The 12,330-nt window shown below is 50.3% G+C and overlaps 6 protein-coding genes across 6 annotated transcripts; 4 read left to right on the forward strand and 2 right to left on the reverse strand.

Annotated features, from left to right (window-relative positions):
* Window positions 1-499: 499 nt before the first annotated feature.
* NECHADRAFT_94391 (uncharacterized protein) lies at window positions 500-2,089 on the reverse strand (the record flags this gene model as incomplete). The annotated part of the gene is made up of 2 exons (XM_003045110.1): window positions 500-1,990; window positions 2,021-2,089. 2 exons carry the CDS (start codon window positions 2,087-2,089, stop codon window positions 500-502), a joined length of 1,560 nt encoding a protein of 519 aa, XP_003045156.1.
* Window positions 2,090-3,101: 1,012 nt separating this feature from the next.
* On the forward strand, window positions 3,102-4,058 carry NECHADRAFT_102711 (uncharacterized protein). Its single transcript, XM_003044694.1, has one exon. The coding sequence runs from the start codon at window positions 3,451-3,453 to the stop codon at window positions 3,877-3,879; it is 429 nt and encodes a 142-aa protein (XP_003044740.1). The 5' UTR covers window positions 3,102-3,450; the 3' UTR covers window positions 3,880-4,058.
* A 632-nt stretch (window positions 4,059-4,690) lies between these two features.
* On the forward strand, window positions 4,691-5,152 carry NECHADRAFT_81624 (uncharacterized protein; the record flags this gene model as incomplete). The annotated part of the gene is made up of 1 exon (XM_003044695.1): window positions 4,691-5,152. The coding sequence occupies one exon, from the start codon at window positions 4,691-4,693 to the stop codon at window positions 5,150-5,152; it is 462 nt and encodes a 153-aa protein (XP_003044741.1).
* A 585-nt stretch (window positions 5,153-5,737) lies between these two features.
* On the forward strand, window positions 5,738-8,308 carry NECHADRAFT_81625 (uncharacterized protein; the record flags this gene model as incomplete). The annotated part of the gene is made up of 3 exons (XM_003044696.1): window positions 5,738-6,228; window positions 6,284-6,474; window positions 6,525-8,308. The coding sequence occupies 3 exons, from the start codon at window positions 5,738-5,740 to the stop codon at window positions 8,306-8,308; spliced, it is 2,466 nt and encodes an 821-aa protein (XP_003044742.1).
* A 643-nt stretch (window positions 8,309-8,951) lies between these two features.
* NECHADRAFT_81626 (small secreted protein) lies at window positions 8,952-9,525 on the forward strand (the record flags this gene model as incomplete). The annotated part of the gene is made up of 3 exons (XM_003044697.1): window positions 8,952-9,069; window positions 9,148-9,355; window positions 9,408-9,525. The coding sequence occupies 3 exons, from the start codon at window positions 8,952-8,954 to the stop codon at window positions 9,523-9,525; spliced, it is 444 nt and encodes a 147-aa protein (XP_003044743.1).
* Window positions 9,526-9,766: 241 nt separating this feature from the next.
* On the reverse strand, window positions 9,767-10,682 carry NECHADRAFT_70183 (uncharacterized protein; the record flags this gene model as incomplete). The annotated part of the gene is made up of 1 exon (XM_003045111.1): window positions 9,767-10,682. One exon carries the CDS (start codon window positions 10,680-10,682, stop codon window positions 9,891-9,893), a length of 792 nt encoding a protein of 263 aa, XP_003045157.1. The 3' UTR covers window positions 9,767-9,890.
* Between the last annotated feature and the right edge of the window lie 1,648 nt (window positions 10,683-12,330).

The following is a 12,330-nucleotide window of genomic DNA, read 5'->3' on the forward strand; positions in this document are numbered from 1 at the left end:
CAGACGTTATTGAGAGAGGAGCTAAGATGATTGATAAGCCTTGACAGTCTAGATATGACAAGCCACTGACGTCAATGAACCTCAATGCATGCATGGTTGCTATCAAAGAGTCGCACTCAAGTCTACGTTCTTACTGCTCTTGCGTACAGAGTTCACGGCCGGCAGCAGAGAGAAAGCAGAGCCCGGAAGTGGTTGGCACGTATCCGTTGTCTTCAGGGTAGAAATCAGAAAATATCTAACTATTAGAACCAATCCGGATGGAAAGGGTTCTATTCTGCAAGTCAAGCCCACATGCATGGCTGAGACGACCAAGTTAGTCGACACAGGCAATCGCAGCCACGATCCGACGTCGAGGTCTTGGTGAATTCAAGAAGACAATTTACGATGGTGATGAATGGTCAAGAATATCTTGTTTATTCAAGGATTACCAGCTCGTGTCCACTGCCTTGTTCATACCCTCCTGTTTTCAGATGATGCTTTTATCATCCGCCTTCGCTGACTACAGCTCGTAGCGGAACTCCTTATTCTCCAGGTCTGTCAAGTCAAGGAACTCGTGGTTATCTTCGACCTGGTACTCAGATCCCTGTGCAGCCTTGGCCTCATCCCTCAGCCTATTTCGCCTCTGGAAGACCCATCGCATGACAAACAGATCAACAGTGCATAGGAAGTAGATGATGCAGATGGAAATCTTTGCAGGAAGATATCTCGGGCCATCCCGAGCTTGGAAAGTGTGTGGTGAGATGATGTTGCCGACCGTATAGGCAATGGTTCCGATGCAAGATACGGTGATCTTCTTTGTAGAGCCAGCAACATTAGAACTCTGAAGGCCAAGAATCGTCGTCCAACCGATGGGAATTCCTCCACTTGTGTAGTATCCGATAAGGGCGGGAACCTTTTCCGTAGTTGCCATGAGGATGGCGCCGATAATTGCAGGAATATGACCAAGGATGCAAAAGTACAGACGTTGTCTCGTCTTCATGGCCGCATAGGTCAAGCCGATCAAAAAGACAATCTCCCAAGCGCCAAGAGGCGTGACCAGCAAAAGAGACTCCTCGCTTGTGTAACCCATACCCTTGACCAGAATATTTCCAAAACTTGTCGCGATGGAGTTGGGGATGTTGGCGGCAAATACCCAAAAAGCATAGAGCCAGGTCATGGAGTCTGTCAAGGCTTCCCTAACGTGGCCCCATTTGAACGTCTGAGATCCGATTCCTTGCTCATTACCACGGATTCTCTGTAGATGGAGAGCCTTTTCCTCCTTTGACAAGAACCCAGCGACGGCCGGAGAGTCTGGCATGATGAACCAAAACGACAGTCCCACGCAACCCGTAAGAAGACCAAGGAACAGAAAAATGATCTGCCAGCCCTTGAGGGCAGCATCAGGATCTTTGCCAACATGGGTAGCGACACCATATGCAAAGTAGCCACCAAACATCTGTGCCATGCCGCAAACCGAGAACCAAATACCAACACGAAACGCCTGCTCATCCTTGTTGTACCACTGAGAGGTGAAGAGGACCCACGCGGGAACAATGGCAGCCTCCAAGACGCCAAGAAAGAAGCGGCACGCCAAGAGTCCCGAGTAGTTGGTACAAGCGGCCATGCATGCAAGCGTAGCGCCCCATAGAGTGACGTTGACAGAGACGTATTTGGCAAGCGGGAATAACTGCAAAAGTCGGATAGTTGGAAATTCAAAGGCGAGCTGACCAAAGAAGAAGATGGAGGCAACCCAGTTGAATTCATTGCCAACCAGTCCAGTCGATTGGATGATGCCTGTGACACTGGCGTACGAGATTGCCGTTTTGTCGATGTACTGTAGGAAGTATACAATGCAAATCAGAGGCATGATGTGGGTGTCGATGCGGCGTTGGAGTCGTTTGTTTTTCTGAGGGTCGAATGGTTCGCTGATACCACCCGTCTCGTTGAGCAGGTCGAGGGCTGCATCTGCACCGGTTTTGTGCACATATTCGGGTTTTGTGGGGGCAGGAGGCTCAACAGGCTGACTCTTGGTAGAATTAACGATAGAAGGAGTCTTTTCTGCTCCTTTCGAAGGCGACTCGATGTCGCTTTTCTCCGAAATGTCAGCCATGGCTGGATGTGAAATGAATGCGGCTCTTCAGGCTGCTACTTGAAAAAACAACCAGGATGAGCCTCCATATTTATATCCCTACAGAACCAACACCAGGTAAAAATCATCCAACAATCTCTGATGCGAACATGTCTCACGCAACGTGGAGTTGCAATCAAAAGATGCTCGTTTCAGTTTCCTAAGCTGGGATGGACAAACCCACACGAGAGCAGAGGTCGGGCCACAAAGCGGCAGAGTCAGCTCTGCAACCCAAGCACGTCATCGGGGACAGAATGATGTCAACGATAAAACCCAGTGTTATACGCAGCGAAAAGTTGAGTTGCCCGAGGTTAAGAGAGTAATAGGACCACTTTTGATGCTGTGAAACAATGGCAAATTGTGCCGTCTTCAAGTCGTGATTTTCCTAATGGGGCAGGTCCGAATTAGAGTCGAGCGTCTTGTATAGCCGAGACCTTGTCTTTGGGTGGAGAGCTTGTTATCCTTGCTGGATATCATCGAACGAACAGATGCCGTGTTGCCGTTTATGGGCATTGAGTAGCAATTGCAACCCCGGAAGTTCCGAGGCTTCGGTTAACTCATTAATCCCAATCAATTGGGACACCTGCAAGCACCCACCTTGAGACACACTACCACAGGGCTTAGCTTCTTTGTTGATCGCCAAGTGTTGAAGTGTCCTTCATAACCACCATGTTGAAGATAATCTTCCAATCAAATATCTTCTCCGCATGGTGTAGTTGGTTTATCACGTTCGGCTGTAACTGGAAAATTGCCACCGAAAGGTCCCTAGTTCGATTCTGGGTGGGGAGATGACTCTTTTCTTTTGCTGTCTGAAGCATTGGTTACTTTTTGCTATCGTCGTCTGCCAAGTTCTGATGATTGAACTTGGTTGGCCAATTGCCGTGGTTGCCTAAAACCTTAGATATCTACCAATAAATACTTTTCTAGCAACCCTTTGACATCCAGGACCACCAAGAAAGCGTCCTTGAAACTTGTAGCATCGTGCAGATACAAGGTTTCCGGGACTCGGTACTCACGTCCCGGGTAATCAATGCACCGGTTTTGATGCAGTTCTTGTGTTTGCGAGACTTGGCGATAGGCAACAGTGGTCACTCAGTTTCAGCTATTGGTTCTACCAGCGCCACTGATCGCCGGTTGCTTGAGCTGACTTGGACGACGAATCCGATCAATACGAAAGCGCCTTGAGGCTTGGCATTCATTCACAATATCAGGCGATGTTGCAAGATAAAAGGACAGCATTGTCCTGTGAACAATTGGCATCACCTCTTCACTACATACTCAACACAAGCTTGTTGTCTACCAGTCCACCAACGCCATCAACTTAATTTCTGCCAGCCACCATCATGCCTCGCTACATGCTCCTCATCAAAGCCTCACCCGAGGCCGAAAACCCCGATGCAACCACCCCCGAGATTTTCGAGGAAATGACCACCTTCAACGAGCAGCTCCACGCTGCTGGCGTCCTCCTCAGTGGTGAGGGCCTCCGTCCAACCGACGTTGACAGCTATCGCATCACCTACTCCTCGGATGGCCCTGCACAAGCCACCAAGGGGCCTTTTGACGTTGAAAAGGAAGCCCATGTTTGTGGTTGGTGGATCTTGAAGACTAAGGATGTTGAGGAAGCTTTGGGTTGGGCCAAGAAGATTCCATTCAAGGAGGGAGAGGTTGTGGTCAGGCGGATTGCCGAGATGGAGGACTTTGGGGATACCGTGTCTGAAGATGTCAAGGAAAGGGAAAAGAAGTTGATGGCCGAGATTGAGAAGCGCATCTAAAAGAGCATCAAGTTTCCTCCTATTGCTACCTACTGAGATCAGGGAGGACCTAAACTTGTCACTTGTACCGACACCAAAGTTTGGTGAGAATCTCAAAGAGCGGGGACTGAAGAAGGATGTTCTGATCATCGTGACTAAGTTTTACACCTGAGGCCCGAATCCTAACCTTTTCCTTACTCATGAAATTCTTCCTGCCGATACTTCATTTTGAAACTGTGATAACTTCCTTGGATCTGAAGTATGAGCCACCTGGAAAAGGGTCATAAATTAGAATGCTACCTATAAACCTACTATGGTGCACCATCGCAGCTCGTCTAAATCTGCAATATGCCGTCCTCGTCCAACCGAAGTACGCCCACACGAATCATCTGACCAATGTTAAGTATTATCAAGGCCCGCGGGAGATTGATTGCTTGGACGCCCGGACGCGGTGTCCATCACAACAGCCTCTCGGGAAGAGGAAGCATGATGATCAAGGTTTTCGTAACAGGACACACACGATCCCAATGCTAATGTATTCTTTGTTGTAGTTGAACCCCGGCCCCCCATGGGAAGTGTCCAGAACGCCTACTGAGTACTGATAGATGTTCAATTTGAGCACAACATACAAAGACACACACAGAGAAAGAGAGCCTTTTCTAATATCAAGAAATCCATCAAGTCTTTACTCCTTTTCTTCGCCAGCTCCAATAACCGTCTCTGCGCCAGACAATCATATCAACCAGTCAAGTTTCATCAGATATAAGAGCATGTACCCGAATCCGCTTTATCCCATCACACTCGCTAATCCGAGGGTAGCTACCCCTTCATCATGGCTTCAACGATGGAAGATTCCGAAGTGGCCCATTTTGACATCATTTGGTGGGATTTGCTGCCATATATGGGAATTTGGATGCCAAATACGGTAGCCGTCTTTGAAAATTTCGAAAATGCCAACTTTTTTGGGCGGTTCAATACGTGGCACTCAGCCAAGGAGATCAGAGAGGCAATTGAGGTCACACCCTCGGTAGACCACTCTTTCTGCCTGTTCCTCGACAGCACCATCCTTGTCTTTTCGGCCACTCGAGAAGATCACTTCAGGCATATGAATCAAGTTGGGTTTATGCTCCAAGACCTCTTTATGGGCCACGATCGACTCAACTGTGTTTGCTTTGCGCCAACGACCATTCGTGCAGGCTGCACGATAGAACCGCTTGGACGAGCTTTTATCGTGATAGACGTGGGTGCTTATATTAGATCGAATGGCCTTCGGTATACCAGTGAGGAGAATTAGATTGATAGGTCGTTGGCTGGCGGGTTTTGTCATCTTGTTATCGTGACTCATTGTTGCGCTCATCTCCGCTTCAGATCTTTGACGCTTTTTTAATTGATACGAATTACCACTTAATTGGGAGACAAACTCAACCATGTCAAAACCCATCTCCGCTTCTAGAGCCAAACTCTTGCCGCTCTAAGCCAAGCTGGACATGACCTCAGGCTGAGGAGCCCGGAGTGTGGTCTGACACGGGAGGGTACGGGCAGAGAGACTGCAGCACACTTCCTCGGTGCTCTTGGTGAGAGTCAGTCGGCGGTTTAAGCGTCAGCCTGCTCGCTTATTGAGACATTTGGACCTGCGAGTGGCCACAGCAGCATCCCAACATCAGGCTCTGGGCAAATCATCCATCGCTAAAGTTCAGCTCTGACTTGGCACGCCAGTTAATGGGCCCCAAAAGCAATTCTTTCCGCTTGTCGGCCTTCATTAAACCACGGGCTTTGCCCATCTGTAAAAGGCATCCCAATCTCCCTCCTGGGTGGAACGGCTTAATATCAGTATTCAAGCCCATCGTTCTAGGTCAGTCGTCTCAAAGGCTCACTCAGCATGGTTGCTCTCCACTTTGCCAAAATCCTATTTACTGCCTTGGCGGCGCCGTTCAGGCTTCTCTTCAGGGCGCTCAAGTCCCTGTTCAACGCCCTCAAATCTTTTTTCAGCAAACTCGGCTCTCTCTTTCGTCTACAGAAAGATGCCTTCCGTGCTATTCGAAAAGGCCCCGTACATCCCAAGCCACTCTTCGAGTCATCTCGTGAATCTGCGTTCCTCTGTTGCCTTGTCCACTTGATTCCTGGCTTGGCCACCATTACCCTCATCGCTCTTAATTTTCTGCGCTTCTTTATCGGTCGCGAACTTGAGGGTCCAGGTGACCAGGATGGGATTAAGCTCGGAGTCTTACAGGTAGCAGCCAAGGTACATGAACTATTTATCGTTGCTAGCCTAGGGGTGGTTATTTTTCATGTTGTACGGCACGAACTGGTTTCTGGCGCTGGACTTCCTCTGGGACTCATGGGAGCTGGATTTTCTTTTAGCAACCCAAGGTATGTTCTTTTCAAAAATCACTCCCAGTATCAACATATCCAATCACCATCGTAGCTTCTTTGCTACATGGGACTTCTGGGCCGGAATTTCTTACTGTCATCCTTCCTGGCTCCGGAAGGCTCGTTTCATTACTTTGGTCGTCGTTTCAGGACTGATAGCCCCTATTGTCGGCCCAGCGAGTGCGGTTCTGATGATCCCTCGAGAATTAGATTGGAAAGCCGGAGGAGCTCGCCTGTGGTTTGATGGTATGTTGGTTAATATTCAAGTAATAAACCAAAAGCTCACCCGTAATTAGGCACCAAAGACCAGATCTGGCCATCCAAGCTCATCTCGATCCTACCAACAACTATTGACTACACTACCTTTGATTACTGTCTAGCTCAAGGCCGGGAAGTTATTCATGAAAACTTGGTGGAATGGTCACGCAATGCTCGCTATGCCGTCCCATCGTTCGATACGCCAACGTTCGATACGCCAACGTTCGATACGCCAACGTTCGATACGTCAACGTTCGATACGCCAGGATGGCCTTCCCGAAAGATATATGCCCGAACTCGACAGCGCGATCAGAATCAGAACAGTCTCGAAGAGGATACTTGGGTTTTCACTTCTCACAACGCCTTGAGCATTCAACAGCAAGATATCTTTCTCGTCTGGACCAGTGCGTTGCACTATCTTGCGCTGACAGAATCCTGGTGGAAATTCCCTGGCTGCAAGAGGTTAAGCAAAGCTGCTGTGAAAACCGCGACAGTTGAAACCGAGCTTCCATCTGTTCGCGTGAAATGCTCCCCCATGTCAGATATCGACCCATCTGGTACAGTCTCTCTGAAGTTTCCAGTTCTGCCCGAGTACAGCGAGACTGGTAATTCGCCCCACCGCTCTCAGGTACTCAATGTCACGGATACTATTCAAAGGAAACTGAAAGCAAATCCCGGGCCAGATAGTTCTCGAGTTCTGACAACAGGCCTCCAACTTCCTCCACTTTCCGGACAGTCGGCATCTTTCGGCATTATTCTCATCAACCTGAAAGCTCCAGAGCGACAGAACGGTGTTCTCCCAGCTCAGGCCTGCTCTATTGACGGCCGGTGGGCCAAGGGCAAGTCTTTTATTAAAGAGACAACAACAAATCTTCAAGCGGTTCCCATATACTACCCTCGAAGTGCAACAGTCGAAGGTGTCCTTGGAGTAGACTTTATTGGCTCTACTACGTTTTCTCCGCCCAAAGATGGGACCTGGCGACGCGCGAACATCACGACATCTTGGTTCAATCAATTATACCCAACAGAGTCTGATGGACGCCAGGCCGACGGCGATGGAGACTCGTCCTTAAACCAGACAGCAATAGAAAAGATCATCAGTCCCATCTTCCCCCATGCCGGCTTAGACCAAAGACTGGAAGATACTCTGTGGGAGGCTGAATTTGCCCTTGGCCTATTTTTCGTTGAAGGAATGTCTCGCGCCTTCTGCGGTGTAAATCCCAATTCTCACCGAATAGAGGTTGGTGGGATACTACCGCTCCATGGTAGGATTGAACCCATCACCATGGAAAGCTTGTCGGGCATGGGGTCAAAGACCAAGGAGCTGGTTAGGTCTGGGGATCCTTTGGATCCTTTCCATCCACCAAACATTACTGGGCAGAGCGAAGTCAGGATGGTCGTTTCATTAAATGGATATGCAATGGCTGCAGTTGGTTGGTTTCACTTCTTTTGCATAGCCGCCCTTTTGATCCATGTAATTATAGCCCTGGTGCATGTCGCTGTCTTGCTCTGGTTCGGGAAAGACTCGAGCTCTTGGGAGAGCATACCAGAGCTGGTGGCACTGACACTGAACTCGGAACCACCCAAGCATGTCGGCGAGCTAGGGCTTGAAAACACTTCTGCTGGCATCGAGACCTTTGGCCCTCGCCAGAAGATGGGTTGGGTTGAGTCAATCGATGATAACGCGGCCACGACAGGAGCTCAAGCGAACCCAGTTATCCAAGAGGAGCAACTTCAGTTGAGATTCGGCAACTCTGCTCCAATGACACAAGGAAGGCCTTTAGGAGTATCAAGAGTAAACACAGGTCAACTCTATCGATAAGCATTCATTGGGGCTTCGGATGTCGGGCCCATGATACTTGTTGATCTTAAATTTGAAGCAGTGATGGAGACTGGGGCTCCATGGATACTATGTATTCTGTCCAAGTCAACCGGCTTGGCGGTCTTCAATAGAAACAACAACAGAATATGAAACAACCTCCGGGCTCGCCATGACATGTTTCCACGGGCCGTCGGCAGGCTTTCAATAAATCCACCAGTCGCAACCTGTTGATGCTGGTTGTTTCATAGCTGCTTACGTACCTCGGAAGGATCCGTGCATGCCCAGGCCCTGTATATACGAAAGGAGAATGTTCGCCTGCTTCATCTCTTGTCGACGTCGGCCCACTTAAACAATCTATTCATCCCTGTTTCTTCACGGGAGGATTACCATTTATAGACGGAATTGACCAAGGGGCAGCATCTCCACAGAAGCATTGAATACAATATCGAAGAAATACCCACTAGAACGGGTTTCGAAAAGACTGGTCTAATCTGCTTGAAACAAAGGGATAGAGAGTGTCAACATAGCAATGCGACTATAAATCTTGACGACGGCCTTCAATTCATCAACTCGGCATCACCAACAACTACACTCAAAAACGTCTCCCTGATAGATTAGCGTCGTTGCGATAAACTCGTCCAAAATGTTCCCCCTCGCCACGATCACTTCCCTCCTCGCCATCGCTGGCGCAGCTAGCGCGACGCTGGACCCGGCTACTAGCAACACCAAGGGCGCGTACCCTCGAAACCCAGGCTGCTCCCGTACGTACCATCCAAGATCTATCGACCAAGCCCACCCGCATCATGCACACTAACGTAATGTGATCTGTCAAATTGTAGCCTCCAAGGTCTCCAACGCCATCCAGGCGGCCGAGTGCGCCTACAACACCCGTGTCTCGGGCCAGCAGACGTTTGCCATCTTCCGTGTCGATCACCAGTACGATAACAACAACGGTGCCCCGTACGGAACTTGCGAGGCGTATCAGTGCACCTCGCCCACCAGCGATCAGATGACTGAGGACGCGGATTACTGGACCTTTTTCTGGACGTAGGTACAAACTTTGTGAGGGGTTTGGGGGCTAAGCTGACAGTGTGCATAGTGGTAGCGGCGAGTCCTCTGGCGTTGGTACCACCTGTATCAAGGACCCCAATGACGGCACCTGCGGATGCGAGAACTCGGATGGTACCTTTATCCACGGTGGAACCAACTGCGTTTAAGAGCCTGAGGGGTAGCAAGGCTTGGGCTCTGGTAGCAATGTTGGCAGCAGGCTGCGGAATAGGTGAAATAGTATCATCGAGCGCGGGAATCACTCGGTAGGGCGTATTACTTGGTGTATATACATTATGACTTCGCACGGACGAAGAGCAGACAAAATCTCACACATATCACATATCCTAGAGTACTGCGTGGATTTCGTTGTAGGCTATTCATTGCATAACACCCACAATACTGTACTGTACGTCTTGATGATGCTTCAAACACGTGTCGGCTTGTGAAATCTATTTCTATCCATCCTTATCTCACCCTCGCCACTCGCCTTCCGCAGCGGCACCCATCTTGCATATCTCTACGGGGCCCCTGACTAGGCAACATCAGGCAGCTCAAGAACGTGCTTCAGGAACTCGACGGCATCGTCTATCCCAGTTGGGGAATTGAACCAATGTTCACCATCAGGATATTCCTTCCACGTCACTTGAGCCCCAAATCCTCGTAGAGTCTCTCTCAAAACCCTCCCATTCTCAACCAAGACGACGTGATCATTCACGCAATGCTCCAGCAGCACGGGTGTGTTCTCGAGTATGCTAGCATCACTAGGCGAACCCTCCAGATCGAGGACCTTTCTGGTGGCGGCCAGAGAACGACCTGGGAAAGGCATCCTGCACGAAAAGCCTAAAAAGGCACCGAGTCGTCGGTTTTGGGCCTCGCCATTGATCGGTCCGAGAATGTCCAGATTCAGCAGGGTATGAACGCTTGTCGCGGCACCCTGACTGATGCCGGCGAGCACGATGCGGTCCCAGTGACCTTCCAAGAGGGCAGCCTCGTCGGCCAGGATGTCACGAATGCGCTGGACGCTTTGTCTCAAACCAACGGCCTGAAGTTCTTCTCGTTCGGCAAAGTTTTGTACGTTCCAGATGTCAAACCACTGGTTGATCCTGTTGAGGGGGAATGCTTCGTTGGAGGTCATCGGAGAGTGGGGAAACACCCATCGGAATGAGGGAAAGATCTGGTCTAGGGTCCGGTTGCTCGAGTCGGTCGAGTATCTGAGGGAGCTACTAAACTTGGGTGCCGAGTCGCCGCGGCCGTGGAGAAACACGACGGTGTGGGTGTGTGTGGCTGAAGCTGGCACGACAAGGGGAGGTAGCGGGGAGCCCATAGTGTGGTGTTGGTGGTGATGAGGTTTTGATACAGGAGTGAGATGGTGATCATCACGACTACTGAATTCATTCTCAGGGTTGATATCTGGTGCTGCGCTATTAGGCAGCGACATGTTGACATCTGCCTAAGCTGACGGCCAATAGAACTCGGTCAGCGGCTCCAGTTGTACAGGCATTGTCTTACAGAGGCCCAGGCATCATGCTACAGAGGTATCGTGCTACAAAGGCATCATGTTGTGAGACGTCAAGAGCCTCTTCAAAGACACCATCTGGAGAACAGCATGCACTCACTCAACATGCATTCCCTCATGGACAGCTCCAGCAGAACCAACACTCGGTATTGATAGCTCTAGCCACTCAAGGTCTAGACCCTACCCCGCCTTTCACCCCTGATCTCACCAAAGTCCCGGGGCCCACGACCCCAAGCTCCCGGTATCACCAAGGAAAAACGCTGGCGTTTCACCGGCTCACCCCCGGTTTACCAGCAAATTGCACGAATGCGCCCTCCGAAGCTAGCGATACTTTAAAAACAAGACTCTGGGTGATCCGCGATTTGTCCTACTGAAGGCGGGCTCCCCGGTCCGGTGATGAGACTAGTAAGAAGGATATCGAGGAAGTTTGCACAAGGCCCCGAGGACCCGACGATCCGAGGTGCGTCTTTAGCGTCGGGTCGGCGAACGAACCGAGTTGATCATGGCTTTGTCTTTGATCTGAATAACTTCAATCGCTCGAGAATGTGATTGAGGCTGAGGGCGCAAAACTTGTCGCACATTTCCTCGGGTGGTTCCGTCGCTGACTCTCACTCCCTGTAATCAAGTGGCGGAATGTCGTCGAGTGAGAAAAAAGTCATCCCTTCTGGAAGAGTCCGACCGCGTGGCCATGACCTCCCAAAGTTTGGTGCCTGTCGAATCAAACAGATCAAGAGGGAGATGATGGTGGGCTCGACGTCTTGGATACGGGAGAAGCATCATCCAGAGCATTTTTCTGTGGCAAGCCATAGCCTCTCTCTCAATTGTTTTGCTTGACTCGCTCACCTAAAAGGCCTCGTCTGCAGCGAGAGAGCGCCTCAGAAGAAAGGGAGGAGACAAGCTTTGCAGGCGTTCCAAGACACGGCGCACGTCGATCAGCTGCTGTAATTTCTTTTTTGGCGTCGAATACGTCGTATCGTGTCTCTTCCCTGCACCGAGGTTCCCCTCAGAAGCAAAAAAAAAAAAACCAGTGACCGCTGGTTTAAATCGATCGTTGAATAGTCGCAAAAAAGACTCCATTAAATGCAAATGTCGGCGTCATTGGTGCATTTTTGATCGGCCAACTTGTGAGCTTCCCCTAACCTTGACCCGCGCAGATCCCATGTGAAATGGGTCCTCTGTCTCATCTCATTAGCCTCCTCACGATCCGGAAAAGACCCCCTCATCCCGGCAAACTCTGACGAGGCGTCTGGGGTCGTGGCGATCCGCGAGTCGGTAGTGCGGTTGTTACCCAGTTCCAGACCGGGGGGTTGCCAGCCCAGCCAGCCCAGGCCTTCAAAGGGTCAGCCACTGGCCGCGAAATGCAGTCCTGGGCTGAAGCCTCTCAATGGGCTCTTGGTCGAAACGGTCATCCCTCCGCCGTGGGCCCAATCGAGATCCAGCCCCATCAACAAGAGCC

The sequence above is a fragment of the Fusarium vanettenii genome (genome assembly GCF_000151355.1).
Source record: "Fusarium vanettenii 77-13-4 chromosome 6 genomic scaffold NECHAsca_20_chr6_4_0, whole genome shotgun sequence".
Taxonomy (NCBI): Eukaryota; Fungi; Ascomycota; class Sordariomycetes; order Hypocreales; family Nectriaceae; genus Fusarium; species Fusarium vanettenii.